This window comes from Notechis scutatus, chromosome 6, assembly GCF_049901735.1.
Source record: "Notechis scutatus isolate UNSWTSFEM ecotype Mainland chromosome 6, rNotScu1.2, whole genome shotgun sequence".
Taxonomy (NCBI): Eukaryota; Metazoa; Chordata; class Lepidosauria; order Squamata; family Elapidae; genus Notechis; species Notechis scutatus.
In genome coordinates this window covers 46,875,266-46,893,991 of record NC_142014.1, presented here as the reverse complement: position 1 = coordinate 46,893,991, position 18,726 = coordinate 46,875,266, and the positions used below count along the sequence as shown (strand labels likewise).

The following is an 18,726-nucleotide window of genomic DNA, read 5'->3' as shown; positions in this document are numbered from 1 at the left end:
TCATGAAACTCAGAAAACAATAACCTGCTTCTGTCACTGTTTAGGGGTATGTCGTGTTTCGTATTCACTTCTGAATTGATGGTTGGCAAAGAATACAGCATCTTTGCAGTTCTTTAAAGAATGGCATATTTTTCCACAGTGAGATTATTATGTTGTATTATTGCCATATAATCCTAGACAAAAATTACCTTAAAAATCACAGTGCTTTATTTGCACACATAGTATTCTGAAACACATTTCTGGAATCTAAAGTGCTGCAATTCCAAATATATATCTCCCCCCCACCCCACCCAGCTTTTTGCTTGGTATAAAAAACAACCAGAGAAAGGATGAGGGAATGTTATGCATTTTTTAACTGAGAGTAGTTTGAATAATTTGATTTTTATGCATCCTTTTTACTCAGGACAGTAGTTCAAAATAGTTCTGCTTCTTACTGAAACTTTGAAAACTAAGTTGATATATAAATGTTAATGTGGTATCATTTTAATTATTTGTTATTTTACACCTCTGCCAAGTGCATTAATAGGAATGTGATTTTATTCCTTTCTTCTTGTAGTCTGCAGATGCAAATATAAGGGCAAAGATCTTGTTGTTTACACTTGCTACAAGAGAAGAATGGAGATAATGTTTGTATTTCTAACTTGCAAAATAAATATTACAAAAAGTAACAAAAACTCCATAGACAAGATTAAGCAGGTGTCATTTCTACAGTATTTTGACATCCTAGTTCTAACAATATACAAATATATCTAGAAATACAAATAAAACATTCGATGAAAAGCTGCGAACACACTGATTGCTACTAGAAGTGGATGGGAGAATATCATATCTGGTGCTAAATAATTACTTTTAAACAGTTAAGGCAAATAGAAAAATATCTATACAGTTAACGAATGGTTTTCATTTAAGAATGCAACCAAAAGAACTGTGTAACTGGATTTATTTTCATTATTTTTGAAGAAAACAATGAAACTGAAACCATATTGAACCAAGATGTATAAAACCAAGCACCAAAAATAATATTTCTAAACCAAGAGCAACAGAAAATGCAAAAATCAATATGTTAATTATTTAAATTACTGCTTAAAGCATTTTATAAATCTAAAGATTTTTGTGAATCAGTTCTAGACTTCAAGTAACAGAGCTCCAGTTGTTTCAGAGTGATGGGATACTGATCCAAAAAGCTGTCAAATCAATCATTAAATGAAACATGTCAGTTTTACTCCTGAAAAAACATTCAAGCAAGCAGAGATACTATCCAGCTGAAAACGTTTCCTGCCATTATTACACATCCATTTGCTGGATCGAACAATTTGCTTAAATTTTTTATTGATGGTAGAGTGATCTCAAATGGGATCTGGAAAAAAGAGAGAATATGCTTGTGTTTGAATTAAGTTGTGGCTGATCATCTTAGCTAAAGATAGTCTTTGAGAGGAACATTTTTATTAGGAACAATTGTTTCTCGGCCTTTTGGTTAATATCACATATACTAACAAGATCTTAACTAAAGAAAACTAGAAAAAAATTGCTCAATATACATACATGGCCAAAAATCAATCACTTTACATTAGCAGAAAGAGATCTACCTGTCACTGTAATTCCCCAAACTGAATTACACAGTACAATAATCCTTCAAAGTTACCATGACAGTTGGAACTAGCGCTTCTATCTCTGTGCAATTCAGTTCAATTCAATTCTATTGGTCATTAACCGAGGACTCACTCCGATCCAAGCCATTCCCATTTTGGTCCCTCCTAGACCTAAGGCTCGATAAGCATATGGTAAGGACTGGATTGCTTCCTCTGCCTCTCCTTCAATTCCCTCCTCTGCTTATCCCCCACCCATTGCTGTTCTTTTAGCCACCTCTGCTGCCAATTGCCCCTGTCCAGCTCTACTTGCCACTGCACCCTTCTTGCTGGGGGTCAAGTCCCACCTTAGCCATGAAAGCCTTAGAGGCACCACTATTGCAGCATGTCCTCTGTATGGATATCTTATGATCCAATCTTACAAATTTACATAAAAACAAACATTAAGCTACAAGTATGTATTGTACTTTACAAAAGAATACATAAAACTTTTTTTCTTTTTTTAGATCACCTGAGGGGGAACAAAACATTTTAATACATTAAAATGTTTAATTATTCACTAATGTTAATATAACACATGACAAACATGTACATATTGTATAATGTATTGTACATGTATTGTAACCTAAGAAAAGCTTATATTCCAGACAACAAAAATTATAATCACACTAATACAAATAACTTCATATTCAGAATATAATAAAATATGCTTTCCAGAATACAATTAATAACAGAAATCTACTAGAAAAGAATTAGAATTGGGAAAATATATTTTTAAAAATCCAAATAATGTACCTCTTTAAGCGGTGAAGAGTGATCTGTGGTAATAGACAACAAGGCTTTTATTTCAGAAAAGCACACTTTAACCATTTCCTAAATAAATAATAAGAAAATAAGGGCTACTTTATTATATATTTTTAATTTCTCATATCATACTATCAACATGTTTGGCCAAAGTTAAAAATTATTTTCTTATAAACCAAAAAGGTGTTTTTTTTAAATTACCCATAGAAAATTTTAGCAGACCTATTCCAAGCAAAATAAAAATAAAATAGAAATCAGACGTTGCAAAAGTTTTTAGTTGAAAATTGTGTTCCTGATCATGAATTGTGGATGTGTAACATTTTTTTCTCTGAACTGAGATAACTGACATTACAATTCTCATTCACGTTTTACCAGTCATGATTTTTTTTAAAAAAAAGCATATGATTTTCTGCTTCAGTTGAAGAATTAGGTAAGCACATAAATAATGATCCCTTACAAAAAGAATGACTGACCTGGTATATTCAGCGACACATTGATACAATCTCTGGTATCAAAGACATCAGAGATTGTCTTTTTAATGTTTAATTAAAATGTATTATAAGATAAAATATAAATAGAAACAAAAATCAGAAAAGTTTAAAAATGAAGGAATTGTAGAGAAGAAATTTTTTAAAAGTACTGACTTCTGACTTTCAGTGCAGTAGAATGCAAAAAAGTTACAACTTCAATCTATTACTTTACATTTCTAAATATTTCAAACGTTTCTATAATAACAACGTTGTTCTAGTCACCAGATATTGAAAGTCTTTTATACAGTTTTCTATGTCTGCTATGTCAGTTTTCACTGTTGCGTCCATCTCCTTGGATTTTCTTTATTTCACTCCCTGAATGTGTTATTTTCCCCATATCACCTCCTGTTGCCATGAAATGTGCTGAGAAAAATGGCATACAGAGTATACCAGCTCTTCTGCAACATCCAAGTCTGTTATGTAAAAGGTTTTTGGAAATAAAATCTCAATATGGAAAGAATTTTATATATGTCTTCCCAGTTTGAATTACACGTCTTCCACTGAAACCAGCAGCAGGAGACACCAAATTATAATACAAAGAAAGTTTAAATCTACTATAGTACACTGAAAAGGAAGAGAGTTTATGCCTGTATATCTAGGTGAATATATGATATGTATGAGTGTATATCGTGATGTAAATACACATCAGCATGCCTGAATGCTGAATGCCTGAGTGCATGCAGCCATGATGACATAATATCCTCAGTAGCATAGATTTTGGTCATCCCTTCCCCTCCTCAAAGATAATACCAAATACTACCAATTTTAATATACTGAAATGAGTACAGTCTGATTTTACTATCAGTCTAGTGAGAATGAAAAACTAGGTTGCTTATTTTTTTTAATTTTTCCTATGCTATATTCTTCAATTATGCATCCATGACTACTTCATTAAAAGTTATTACCCCAAATTCCCTGATAATTATACGTTAGGTATAATTTCATTTTCTCTGATGAAAACAAGTAAGTAGATTGTTTTTAAGAAATCCATCTTGTATGAAATATAATGCATCTATAACTCTCAATCTCCATATATGCTTGCAATAATTTTACAAAATAAACTATTATATTTGTATTTAGTTTCTGAGTATCTAAATATAATATAGTAATAAGCCTTATGATTAAACAAAAAAAGCACACTAATCTCTTAGTCTTTCATTAACATTGAAAGAATAAGAAAAATACTAAGTTCATTAATTCAAACACAAACATATTCAAATCTGGCAGACTTGACTGCTAGGTTCTTAGTATAACCTTCATCTAAAATAAATCTACAGTACCAGAACAATAAAATATATATTACACATAGAAATGGAATTGTTCCTAAGACAGCTGCAAATTTGCAAATATAATGAAAAATCCATTTTCTAAGATTAGTCTTTGTACAATATTAATAGCTTCTATAGTTCAATGAAATGTGACAAACCAACCCAAATATTTGCAACCATATAATCATTTCAAAACCACATTATTTTTAGTGTCAAAATACCTGAATGTCAATTAAATTAACCTTGACAAAATAATTCTGCCATTTAAATTGATTATATTTATATTACCACCTGAAATATTTGTCATCCATTCAAAAACCAGTATTTTAATAATAAAATAGAAAACTGTTGTCTGGACTGTCATAGCACCCATCAGATGAAATGCCAACAAATGCCTCATTAATCATATCAGAGTAGATATTGAAGAAAGATTGTCACATGATAAATGTCTTCTCCTTTGAAAATAAATGTCTACTTTTCTTTAACATTCATCAGCCAGCAATTGGTCTGACAATACTTTGCAGATTATCAGTAAAAGATCTTGAAGAAATTTTCTAATTGACTGTGCTGATTTTGATCTTTTTTTAAAAAAAGAAATTCTAATTAGCTGTCAATAAAATGCCTACAAAGATGGTTATCACCCTCACTACAATTTCCTTCCCTTTCTTCAATCAATACCCATTTTTACTCAGCAGGAGAAGCAGTTTATAGCTGAATTATTAAACTGAACTTTAACCCAAGTGCTCCAATGCCTTTCCATTAAGATCAGGTGGTGTAAGAATGGTCCAGATTCACTCAATCAAACAATGTCATTCATCAGGATTTAGGAAATGTACCTGCTGCAATCACTTGCTCTCTGAAATTGTATCCTCTTGTACATCTATGTCTTTCACCTTACACCCATTCAAAAATTTCTGAAAACCTGGCTTTCCTCCTCAACATTGTGTTAAACTATTGTCTAGATATGTTCATTTTTGTTCTGGTTTATTGAATTTGTCTTTTTCCAGAAACACAGATTCTTTTTCTTTTCTTTTTCATTTATTGTTCCTACTTTTGAAATGTAAGCCACTCACAGTCATCTTGAGTCAAGCAGTCTCTAGATCCAATGGCATTCATGGACACATATAGAGAGAGAGACATTAATGGTGCTTGGTGAAAAACTGTAATCTGCTTTGAATAGGATTGTCCTTCCTTAAAAACTCTGGAATTAGTTAATACTCTTATGCTTAGATATACCAATGAGCAAGATGCTCCAATACTTTTTAGCATCTGAATGTATATATGAGTTTTCCCTTTCTTTAAGAATTAAAGATTCATGATTATCATCCCCAGCTTAGATTACTGTAATGTAATGGACATCTGCCTTCTAAAACGCTCCACAAAGTTCAGATAGACTAGAATGCAACCCATAACGTTTTCTTCATTACCAGGATATCTCACCACTGTTACCAATCCTGTTTAGAATACATCTCTCTAGAACTTCCTTTGCAAAGTAGTTGCTAGAAAACAGACAACATAACAGTGGCAGCCATCTGAAAATATAAAAAGATGGAACACTTGTCCATTTTACCCCTAGAAACTTGCCTGAAACATGACAATAGTTGCTTGACAAAAGCTGCAAGGATCTGAAACTATCAAAACTACAGATAAACACCATCTCAGCTTTGCTATGCAGAAGCAAGCTACCACAATTACAGCTATATTATTATAGTTTATGCTATATACCAGTGATGGCGAACCTATGGCACACATGCCGGAAGTGGCACGCAGAGCTATTTCTCCAGGCACGCGGAGCCATTGCCTGTTACTCTTCCAGGTTCCAGCACGCTAGCCAGCTGGATTTCACATGCGCATGCACACCAAAAACCAAAATTCTCCAGGAAAATGATCTTGTTTCCAATGTGCGCATGTGAGTCGGCCACTTGGTCTTCTGGTTTCTGGTGCTCATGCGGGTGCAAAGACCAGCAACGGGAAGAGTATCAGGTGCGCATGCCAGAAGACCAGGAGAGGGGCAGAGCTGTAGGCCAGGACAGGCGAGCTGGGACTTCCCTCCCTCTCCACTTGAGTGGGGTTCTTGCGCAACTCCAGCCCATGGCGCATCCATGCTCCGGAGCACCTGGCTGGCTTGGGCACCCCAGAAGAGCTGGCTGCCCCCCGCACAGCCCCCCTTACCACCACTTTTACCAAGGAGGCACGACTGCTTCTGTCCCTAGTGTTCCTCTCACCTGGCTCAGCCCCTGCGCCTCCTCAGACGAGCAGCAGCCACTGCAGCTGCAAGGGAAAGGGCAGGAGTGACTGGCCAGCCACCACAGCCGCTCTCACACTGGCGAGCCAGGCCCTCATTCCTGGCCAGACATTCCTGCCCTCCCTTTGCGACTACGGAGGCTGCTCTTCTAGGGCGGTGCAGGAGCTGAGTTGGGTGGGAGAAACACTGGGGACAGAAGCGGTCATGCGTCCTTGGCAAATTGGGGGGGGCTGCATGGGAGGCAGCCAGCTCTTCTGGGGTGCCCAAGCCATCCAGAAGCATGGATGCGCCATGGGCTGGAACCGCACAAGAACCCCACTCATGCGGAGAGAGAGGGAAGCCATTCCTGCCCGTCCTGGCCCACAGCTCTGCTCCTTTCTGGGCTGTTGCACTGCCGCTTCCAGGCAGGATGCTGGAGGAGAAGCTGCTGGCAGGGAGCGAGCTGCCTGCATGGCTCGCCGGCATGGGGCAGTTGACCACCCAGCCAGCAAATGCTCATGGGAGAAACGCCAGGGTAAGAGGTGCGCTGGCCGGGAAGCAGTCACACTCCCTTGGCAGAAGTGGGGGGTTCTGCTGGCTTGTTCTTGGTGGCGGGCTGGAGAGGGGCGCTTCATCCCAGCCAGTTGGGGTGAAGCTCTCCTACCTGCTGGCCCCCCAACCCAAGCCCCAGGAACACAGACACCCCTTCCCTTCAAGGCCAGGAAGGGGCTCCAGCTTTCCAGTGGAGGAAGGCGGCATTCTCCACCCAACTTTCCCTGTCCAGGGCTGTGGAACAGGGTCTTCGGTGGGGATGTCCCGCCATCCCGACAGGGACCAGGGTGGCAGGCAGGGAGGTGCAAGGACCCCCCAAAAGGCCAGGCAGAGCCAACACATACGCACCAATCAGCTGGTGTGCGCATGAGCACCAGAAACCGGAAGACCAGGCACACCAGAAACTGGAAGATCATGTGTTTTTTCGGTTTCCAGCATGTGGGGGGTGCCAAAAAGGTTAGCCAACACTGCTACTTACTAAACAGCATAGACAGTTCTCATTTACTGCCTGCTTCATTTAATAATTGTTTGAAATTCATGATGGTAAATTACTAGATCCTTACATGGTTATCATTTGCCTGCTCTCCAACTGGCTTGCAACAAGAAAAGTTTATGAAAAGTGTGTAAGTAAAAGCATAAGTTATGGTCATCTGATGACATGATTAGTGACTGTGGTGATTCACTTAATGATTCAATGTGAAGTTACATCATAAACCTGCCATGGACATGTGATTTTCCACTTAGTGACTGCAGTATTTACCAAGGGACTAATGTATATTGTTAATAGTAAGTGTAAGATTGCAAAAATGCTGACATGGCTGTAGGTTACACTGCCTTTGAAAAAGAAGAAATAGTACCTTTGCAGCCAAGTTAGTTATCCTCATAACAATTCCCCCAATAAATATAATATTCTGAAAATGGGCTAAATATCCCACAATGTTTGTGGAGATCTTTTAAGATGGCCTCAAACTTTTTAAAATATGTGAATTCAGCAATCTCTCACTCAAAGGTGCTTTTGAAATTGAGACAGTAAAATTATGATATTGTTAAAGCAGGGATTTGATTGATAAGGTACTATTATAGTTTGAGTCATATGTAACTTGCATTTGCGTAACAAAGCTGTGTTTCCCTCCCTTATCCACTCTCATCCCAATTTAAAACTTATATCAATCTAGCTGCTCTATGCATCTGATGGAGTTACAGATCATAAAAGGTGTACTTTAATAAAATGTTAGTGAGGAAGAACTTTGCAGAAATCATGTCAATTGTTCTTAAATAAGGCTTGTTCAATATTCAACAATAAAATCAGTATTTGTGGGGGAATCAAAATATAGCAGTAATTCTAAAAAAGCAGAATAATATAAACACTATAATACTACCGTGTTTCTCACAAAATAAGGCCGGGCCTTTTTTTTTTTTGACCCCTGAAAAAACAGCTAGACCATCTTTTCGGGGGTGACTTAATTTCCTCCCCCACCTAGAGCGGCCCATACGCATGTACCTCGCCGCGAAGCCGCTTCTATCGGCCGACAAAAGCTCCCCGAAGGCAGAGTCCCCAGCTGCTTCAGGGTGTGGCGTGGCTGCCCGTGTCCCCTTGCCTTTAGGCAGTCTCTTTCGGGCGATGGAAGCTCCCCAAATGCAGTCACCAGCCACTTTGATCGGCCGATGGAAGCGGCCTTGGGGTGAGCGCACACACACACTCCCCTTGCCGCGAGGCCGCTTCTACTGGCCGATCAAAGTGGCTGGTAACTGCATTTGGGGAGCTTCCATCGCCCGAAACTGCCTAATGGCGAGGGGACATGGGCAGCCACGCCTCACCCTGAAGTGGCTCGGGACTCTGCCTTCAAGGGAGCTTCTATCGGCTATCAGGGTATTCTAGCCTGGGCTACCTGCAGGGCACTCCTAAAGGCAAGTTTTCTCCCCATACCTCCCGCCCTTCCCCGCCCATTTCTCTTCACCTCGTGTAGTTCTAACAAACGATGTGAGAAATGGCGGGGAAAAGCATGGTTTGCAACGGCCTAAATTTTGGAGGCAGGGCTTAATTTCACCTCATGCCTAGAAATCATGCTGGGCCTTCCTATTGGTGGAGGCCGTATTGTTGGAGAAACACGGTATTACCAATCTGTTACATAGATGTAAAATAAAATTTATCCCTTGAAAAGTAACATTAAAACACAGCATAAAATATGATGCTCCTGTTAGTATAAAAAGACATATAAAATTCCAAGCACACATTTCAAACACACTTTTAGTAGAAGAAATTCCTTACCCTTGAGTGAGTTACCCTGCTGCTTTTTTCATAAAACAGTCTTGCTTTAAAAAGAACATTCAAATCAAGAACAGTTCTAAGAATAAGAGCTCCTGTCTTTATATGTTGTATAGATAGATATCCGTGGTGTATTATTTCTGATAATAACAGATAATTGATTCTGATAATCATTTAGATACCTTGGTGTTTTTGTCCAATAGCACCTTTGCTGTATGAGTTCCAAGTCCTTTGGGAGGTAAACCTTTCTGTATTTCAATCAGTTCAGTCTGTTCAGTCATCTGTGACTGTATTAACATTTCAAGTTGTTGCTTCAAATCAGCCAATTTTTCACGTAGAGCAATAACTCTAAAAGAATATAATATGAATGCTATAAAATAGAATTATAGTAATATTGTACATGTATGAATAAGCTGTTACCTTGAATAATACGATTAAGACAGGAAGATTTTTATTGTAACTGCCATTTAAAGTAGGAGAGAAGACTTTTAAATATGATAATACTTCTGCAAGAGAATTCAACATGGCTGCGACTTGATAGACATAGCATGAAAAGATTAATTACAAAGAATGATATGAAATGGAAATGCTAATATTCCAGAATATAAGAAGCAATTCATAGAAAAGTCAGTGGAGGAGGAAGAGGAAGAAGAAATTCAAGAGGAAATACTGTATGTGTAGGACAAGAAAATGGAGATGAAAAGCCATCATATAGAAGTCAGAATGATTGTAATCAGCTGGATGAGGAGAATGAAGCAAGGGACAGAAGCAGAAATGTGACATAACAGAACAGCAAAATATGTAGGCAAGGAAAGACGAATATCTCAAGTGAAGATATATTTCAGAATTATAGAAGAACCAGATTACTGGTTCTGGTGGAGACAGAGAAATTCCCAGATGACGGGCTCCAGCATGACCCAAATGCTTGGAAGAACAAATCTTTGCTCCAGTAATCGACTCAGATTGGATCTTGAACCAAATTACTGTTTACAAGTTGAACATAATGGAACCCAAAGCATATAAAGACTGCAGTAAACTATTTCTGCTATATATGCTGGAGTGTTCTAATAAGAACCTAATATGGACAGTACAGAGTTATCTCTATATAGGCAAGAACTGACAGTTTATCTCACAAAAACAACTTAAACAGAACTACATCGACAGGGCCAATTGTATCAAGCCTTTCCCAAATTGCTTCTTTCTTGTTTACATGTTAATTCTGTGGAAACATCTGCTTCATCTGTGTAACTGAAATCTATAACCAGTAGAAAAAACAACTTCCACTGTGCTAGTGTACCACATAAATACTACTTCATTTGATGGTTATCTAAAAGTTTCACATTCTCAAAGTTTTCATATTCTGCTTTTTCTCTAAATGTAAATTGGAAGCATCTATAGCACAAATTAGGAAAAATATACTAGAATTATTTGTATTATTATTGAGAGGTTTTCGTATGTATGTATGTATGTATGTATGTATGTATGTATGTATGTATGTATGTATGTATGCAGGTCTAGGTGTGTTCGGGTCTTTTCCCGTGTAAGATTAAGAGAATCTTGGCGATGTTTCAGCGAGGTCCCACTCGCCATCCTCAGGCTGGTGCTTTCGGCTGCTTGCACTGGCACGAAGCCGAAAGCACAAACGTCGCCAAGATACTCTTAATCTTACACGGGAAAAGACCCGAACACACCTAGACCTACATACCTGTACAACCGTGAAATCTACACACACACACACACACATGTGTGTGTGTGTGTGTGTGTGTGTGTGTTTTCTTAAGTTTCGCGGGTACTTACATGTATTCAGCTTTGTTCGGTATTTTCCCACGTCATTATAGTTGTGCTTTTAAAGCACAACTATAATGATGTGGGATAATACCCGAACAAAGCTGAATACCATATATATATATATATATGTAGTCTTAAATGTAAATTATGTTATCCTACAATTTTCTGACAACTTAGATTATGTTTAATATTAAAAATATGAGTATTTCAGATTTTTGGCTGGTAAATGATCCTGGTTTTATAGATGCTACCTGTACTTTCTCATTTCTTATTTGATAAATGTCATCTTCTGACATTTGATCTCCAGACTAATTTACTTATTCATTACTTCTAAATTCCCCAATGTAACACCACAGATGTTTCTTCAGTTTGCATTGGCTGGAATCCAAAAGCTAATGATTAGTATTCTGTAGATAAAGTACTTAATTCCCACTTTCCTCTCATACCACCCTTAAAGTCACCCTTGATTATCAGATAACAAGGTTTGGGGCACTGACAATGTAGCTGGAGGAGAAATAGAAATTATAACCTATAGATAATGTGTCACATATATGGTCCTGCTGTGCATAGGTTATTTGATTTTGTTACTGCTTTGAACATTGATAAATGGCTGTTTTGACTATGCTTGTTAACCTTGACCACAAAATATCAACAAGGCACACATTTTGTATGAAATAAAACATACAAGAAACAAAACAAATTAAATTACCTGTTCAGTGGAATCCACAAATAACCACAGTTTATGTAAGCTGAATTGAAAGAACTGATGTTGATAATTTTGATAGGTTTTATATTATAAGCAAAAATGAACAAAACCTGCACAAAGGAGAAATACTGGCTTAATATTATTGTTGAAATTGCATGTTTAATAATAATCACAACATGATCTATATATGTTACATTTTTGATCCATATATAGTAATATATTAATAATTAAAGGAAATGTGCATATAGCATAATGCTTATCTGATCGCCCATCCAACAGACAACCTCTACTGGATCATATGTCAATGATGTCAAATAGTCAACTACTCTCAGGTCTCTGACCCATTAATCCTAAAAGGATTCAGATGACACTTATGGCAACTGGAAAAGGCCTAAGATCCAAATCTCCTGGGAAACCCTGCTTGAATAGCTTATTTTTTTCTTAGTTGCTTGCTTGCTTGCTTGCTGCAATTTTTCTTTTAATCAATTTTACCTGTAATAGAAAAATAATGTGGAACATGCATCATGTACTGGGGACAATATAGGCATGTTGAATATATTTGTCACCTTGAGTTATTTACAAAGATAATAAATGTGGGATATAAACAAACAAATGTAGTAGATATGCACATCAGTCCTTTATAGTTAAAGCATAAAATTTGTTACCATACCATAGTCTCTTCTTCATTTGCTGATTTTTCCAAAGAGGGAAGGTACCACTGCACACAAAGTTCCTTCATGGGAGAACAGGTTGCTTTGTTGTCTGAATGCATGTCTATCTCAGAAGTAAAAGTACTGGAAATCATTTTCATAGATGGTGTTCTCTGTGAAATTCCACCTGATCCTAGACTTCCCTAAAAGTTATATAACCCTTTATAAGAATATTTGACTTCATGTTTAAAACTATAAATTTGCTACCTACCGTGTTTCTCCAACAATATGGCCTCCACCAATAGGAAGACCCAGCATGATTTCTAGGCATGAGGTGAAATTAAGCCCCGCCCCCAAAATGTAGGCCTATTTAAACCATGCGTTTTCCCGCCATTTCTCACATTGTTTGTTAGAACCACACGAGGTGAAGAGAAATGGGGGGGAAGGACAGGGGGTATGGGGAGAAAACTTGCCTTTAGAAGTGCCCTGCAGGTAGCCTAGGCTAGAATACCCCGATAGCCGATACAAGCTCCATGAAGGCAGAGTCCCCAGCTGCTTCAGGGCGTGGTGAAACTACCCGTGTCCCCTCGCCTTTAGGCAGTCTCTTTCGGGCGATGGAAGCTCCCCAAATGCAGTCACCAGCCACTTCGATCAGCCGGTAGAAGCGGCCTTGGGGCGCGCACACACACACACACTCCCCTCTCCACAAGGCCGCTTCTATCGGCAGACGAAAGCTCCTTTGAAGGCAGAGTCACCAGCCGCTTCAGGGCGAGGCATGGCTGCCCATGTCCCCTCGCCTTTAGGCAGTCTCTTTTGGGCGATAGAAGCTCTCCAAATGCAGTCACCAGCCACTTCGATCGGCCGGTAGAAGCGGCCTCGGGGCAAGCACACACACACACTCCCCTCACCCGAAGCCGCTTCTACCGGCTGATCAAAGTGGCTGGTGACTGCATTTGGGGAGCTTCCATCGCCCAAAAGAGACTGCCTAAAGGCGAGGGGACATGGGCAGCCATGCCACGCTCTGAAGCAGCTGGGGACTCTGCCTTTGGGGAGCTTTCGTCGGCCGATAGAAGCGGCCTCACGGCGAGGTACGTGCGTAAGGGCCACTCTAGGTGGGGAGGAAATTAAGTCACCCCTGAAAAGACAGCCTCGCCGTTTTTTCAGGGGTCAAAAAAAAATAAGGCCCGGCCTTATTTTGTGAGAAACACGGTAATACTTCTAATAATTTGCTACAAAATACTATTTTATTATGATAATATGCATCCAAGATATGCTTATCCTTTAAATAGTAGTATTGGATTTGGTAGAGAGAGCTATGGACTATAAACATAAAGCTTTTGGTGTGTCCCTGCACAATAGACACAATGCCCTTGCTGAACTTAATATTTATATTAAGGGGGCATATTCAGCTCTTTGTGATGACAATAATGTCTCAACTGAGCAGGAGGTTGTGTTTCATGAGGAAGTTGTTTGGGTAAGAGAAGATGTGAATCAGGTATTGCAAATCAGCCATGTGAGGTGAGCAAGGTATCTAAAAAGAGAAGCCATCTTCTGGTGACTCAATTTAGAAGCTGTCAATTTAGGAAAGGATGTGGAGGTTTTGAAAGAGATGAGGTGTCTACCTCATGCTACTGCCAGCAGAAAAAAGAGGCACTTTGTTAAGATAGTCAAGAATGCTAGTAAGAACTGTGATGTTGATGTTGTTATGCATCTTGGCACTAAGACCAGTTACTTGGCACTAACTCTGGCCAAAAAAACGAGATGTACTTTCTGTGCAGAAGGATTTCCAGAGCGTGGGATAGGAATTTAGCATACTGTAGTCTTACTTTTTCAGAGGTTTTACCTGTATATAAGGAACAGAAAGGAACAGGCCACAAATAGCCAACACTCCAGAAGATAAGCTCAAGGTACAGAAGTTTCTCAACAGACTTGAACACTGGGCCCTATCTAACATAATGAAATTCATAGTAAAAAAAATAAAATTCTCACCAATGTACCCTTGGTAGGACAGTGGTTAGAATGCAGTATATAACTTCACCCACACCCTGGAGTTCGATCCTGACAGGGATTGAGGCTGACTCATCCTTCTGAAGTCAGTAAAATGAGGAACCAGATTGTTGGGGGTAATATGCTGACTTGGTAAACTGCCATAGGGTAGTATATAAGTGTAAGTGCTATTGTTAAGTTCTAAATTTAGGCAAGAAAAACCAAATGTACAGGATACCTGGGTCAAAAGTAATAACTGTGACAGTGATCTTGGAGTCCTAATGGACAATCACTTAAATATGAGCCAGCAGTGTGCTGCAGCTGCCAAAAAAAAGCCAGTATAGTCCTAGGCTGCATTAATAGAGGAATAGAATCAATATCACTGAAGTGTTTGTACCACTTTATAATGCCTTGGTAAGACCACACTTGAAATACTGCATCCAGTTTTGGTTGCCACAGTATAAAAAAAGATGTTGAGACTTTACAGAGAGTGCAGAGAAGAACAACAAAAGTGATTAGGGGACTGGAGGTTAAAACATATGAAGAATAGTTGCAGGAACTGGGTATGTCTAGTTTAATGAAAAGAAGGACCAGCAGTGACATGATAGTAGTGTTATAATATCTAAGGAGCTGCCACAAAGAGGGAGTCATCCTGTTCTCCAAAGTACCTGAAGGTAAAACAAGAAGCAATGGATGGAAACTAATCAAGGAAGGAACCAACTTAGAACTAAGGAGAAATTTCCTGATGGAACAATTAATCAGTGGAACAATCTGCCTCCAGAAGTTGTGGATGCTCCAGCACTGGAGGTTTTTAAGAACAGACTGGACAACCATTTGTCTGAAATGGTATAGGGTTTCCTGACTGAACAGGGGGTTGGATTAGAAGATCTCCAAGAACCCAACTCTGTTATTCTATTATTCTATTTGTGTTGATTGAAAAATCATATATTAATACACTCAGAACTTCAAAACAGCTGTACAAATTTGCTTGTTCGATGTGAAGTGTTGCTCATTATTTACCTCATCTTCCACTTACTTTCAACCCAAAATAAAATAAAATAAAATGTGACAATTAGAAATAAGATGGTGAAAACAATTTGCTTATTTAAGGCTCTTTTATAAGAGAAATAAATTTAAAACTTTTAAATTTGAAACTCAAGAATACTAAGTTTATATCCCATGGCTTAAATTGAAAATTAATCCATTCAAAGATTTTTTTTCATATCAGGAAAACTCATTATATAATTGTAATAACAGATTTGTTTGTTCTTTTTGTGTATTTTGTTGTATATTTTTCTTTCCTTAAGGATTTGTCTAGTAAATGTTCACATATCACTCATTTTACAATATTTTATGTCTATTTGAAATGGGACTATAATAACAACTATTAGAAACAGACTTCAGGCATTTAAAATACAACCTATATAACAGATGTATTAAAAATGTCAAAAAATCTTTTTCCTACCTTCCCCCCTCCCCCCCCAAAAAAAATGGTAAAAGATAGGCTTCATTTATTAATCAAATTTATATGGCTGCCCATTTCACCAGTTTAAAAAATTACTTGATATTGCTCAAGTAATAAATTAATTCACAGCACAGGCAAATAATGACCACATCATAATCATATCATAATCATATATTTTCTTTTCTATTGTAAATTCTTTTTATGATTTATGTGATGGTTCTTAATATTTAATAAAACATATTTCTATCCTGGTGCCAAAAAACCAAAACAAAACCCCTTTGGCAGCTTTTGTAGAATAAATAAATCATATAATAATTTTATTAGATATCTTATATATTTTACAGACAAATGGAAAATTATGTATCAATACATTTTAAAATTATAATTAAATCTGAAGTTACCTTTCCAATTGCAGTCATGCTAAAGAAAGGCTTCTCCAAACCATACAGCTGTTTTGGAGGCTCTTGAAGACAGCAGCCAGAATAAATGGGCAAATGGCTTTTTAAAAAAGAATGAAGTCTTGCCAAGCGCAGGGCAATTGTTGTGTCAAACACTGAGGTGTACAGCACATCTTCTTTAACAAATAAGCCTTTTCCTGCTTTTGGGACAGCTGTGGAAAATAATAACAGTACAGCTATGTATGTATGTATGTATTTCATTTATTTAGCTGGAATTTTATAGCAATATGTATGATCTACCATGTTATAAAAATTACAAAATAGCTTACCTGCATTTCAAAGCAGATTTTTTGAGACATTACTAATCATGAGGAATAAATCAAAGTAATAATATCTCACATGAAATTATAGTGTGTACTTCGGTAACTTTCAGGCCTGCCATCAGTTTTTCTCGGATCTTGGGACATTTAGAAACATTAGCGGTAAGTCCTAGGCCATATTTTTTCTTAGAATCGTTGATTCATCTAAATCACTTCTATTTACCCTCTCCTTATTTAGTGACCAAGTCCTGTTCCAAAGACTTGGTTGTTAAGTGAACACCTGAGACAGGAGGAGACACTGCAAAGATCACTGGTTGCAGCTGTGTCATCTTGATAAAGTTCTCTCATACAGCTACCCAGTGTTACTCTCAGTCTGGCATGTATTAAAAATTGGTTGTAAATGCATACATTTTCAGAAAATGAATTTTATTATTATTGTATTTGCAAATGGCTGCTAATTAAAGATAGTTGCTAAATACGGAGTGGTGTATTAGTCTATATTAATCATCATGGGTTCTTCTTGCACTTTAGTGAAATCTGTTCCACAGAATTATCTAGAAATGCTAGACCAAGCATGTCCATAATGTGGCCCACAGGTGGCCCTGGGCAGCTAGTAATGCATCCCCACAGGATCATAAACTTTTAACATTATTGTGTGATTTATACACATTAACTATATTATATACTTCATATGTGACCCAAGATCGTTCTTCCTCCCTCAATGAGTCCAGTCAAGCCAAGAGGTTAGACACCCATGTACTAGACATTGTACTCAGAGGGTTAATATCTTTCTTATGAAAAATATCAATTCTACATTGATTTAAAACACTGTCCAACACTACTATCCCTGCTATTCCATTTGTACTATTTATAGTAATCTAAGTCTAAAGCCTACAAGCAGGTCAAAAGTGGAGGGGATTCTGGGAAATTGCATGATTTCCTAATGTTCCTTGGTATTTGTGTACAATGACTAAATTAAGTGGAAATAAAATTAAATCCTTTACAAAACTGCATTTTTAAAAGGAAACACCTTATTAATACATGAAAAGATGGGTGGTAATCCATAAATTTAAAAATGCAGCATTTTTATACTTAGGAAAACAATCAAACAATAAAGCTAGTTTCGTTTGTGTAATTTATCAAAATACTGATTCTGGAATATGGGCATACTATTTTATAGAAACAATAGACCTGGTTGTACCACAATATTAAAAGTCTAAGATATATTCCTACCAGCCAGTGGAGTCAGGTTCAAAAACCTGGTTAAGTATGTATGGTAGCGTAGTACATGAAGCCAAGGTATTTCCGGTCTGCCCTGGCTTTCTTTAGAAGCGACTCTTTCAACTCCATTACTTTCTGATTTTGTCTCTTGTACAGAACATACCACGGGAATTTTATAAGTAACTTCATATTTTCCTAGAGTATGGAATATTTGAAAAAAATTAAATAAAACACTGTAGCTACAGTAAATTTTAAGGATTTATACTATGCTAAATTTAGCAATAGAATTAGCTCTAATACATAGGTGCAGAGCTCTGGTCAGAAGTACAGAGTTGTAATGCAGACGTGTAATACACAAGTAGTGTGTGATCATTTTCTTCAATGGATAAATGTACAAGTATAATGTTTTTGACTCATTGTTTAATTGGATTCTGTGTATCGAATTTTAGAACTTGTGCGGAGAACAGATCATATTTTAGTTCACATTTATGCCGAATATTGAAAATTCATAAGGATTCTCAAAATTGTAAGCCCCATTGTCTCTGTTCCTGTAAGCATATTTTGGGTAGCCTATCAGTGCTACCCAATAATCCTCTGCCAATAGTGAAGGCTTTAATTATTACATGGCTATCTTACGGTTATTGACTAATCTGGTTTCAGCCATTTCCTTCTGATCGTGCCAGACTTAGCTGTCTAAATCCTGTATCTTGTGATATACACACTTATGTAAACCAATATCTTTACTGCATTTTAAGCAACAACGTGATTGTTTTTTTCCTCTAAGTTTGATCGTACATTTGCTGTATATTTTAATGATTGCTTTATTTCAACAACTGATAGCATTATGAAACAACTTATTATTGACATGCAAACACTTGTGAAGTTTGAGATCAAGAGCATAATAACATACTACCAATACCATTTAACAATAGTTCTATAGAGATAAAAAGAAAATTAATTAA

The 18,726-nt window shown here is 37.4% G+C and overlaps 1 protein-coding gene across 2 annotated transcripts in view; it reads right to left on the bottom strand.

Moving 5' to 3' along the window:
• CFAP54 (cilia and flagella associated protein 54) overlaps positions 1–18,726 on the bottom strand; it is a 144,366-nt gene continuing 125,640 nt past the window's right edge. For both annotated transcript variants that reach the window (XM_087968133.1, XM_087968134.1), the window contains exons 64-70: positions 17,777–17,959; positions 16,227–16,435; positions 12,395–12,577; positions 11,728–11,834; positions 9,413–9,578; positions 2,382–2,459; positions 1–1,357 (exon numbers count right to left, since the gene is read on the bottom strand). In XM_087968133.1, coding sequence (XP_087824259.1) covers positions 1,238–1,357; positions 2,382–2,459; positions 9,413–9,578; positions 11,728–11,834; positions 12,395–12,577; positions 16,227–16,435; positions 17,777–17,959 — 1,046 coding nt within the window. In that variant the 3' untranslated portion in view covers positions 1–1,237. The remainder of the gene's footprint in view (positions 1,358–2,381; positions 2,460–9,412; positions 9,579–11,727; positions 11,835–12,394; positions 12,578–16,226; positions 16,436–17,776; positions 17,960–18,726) is intronic.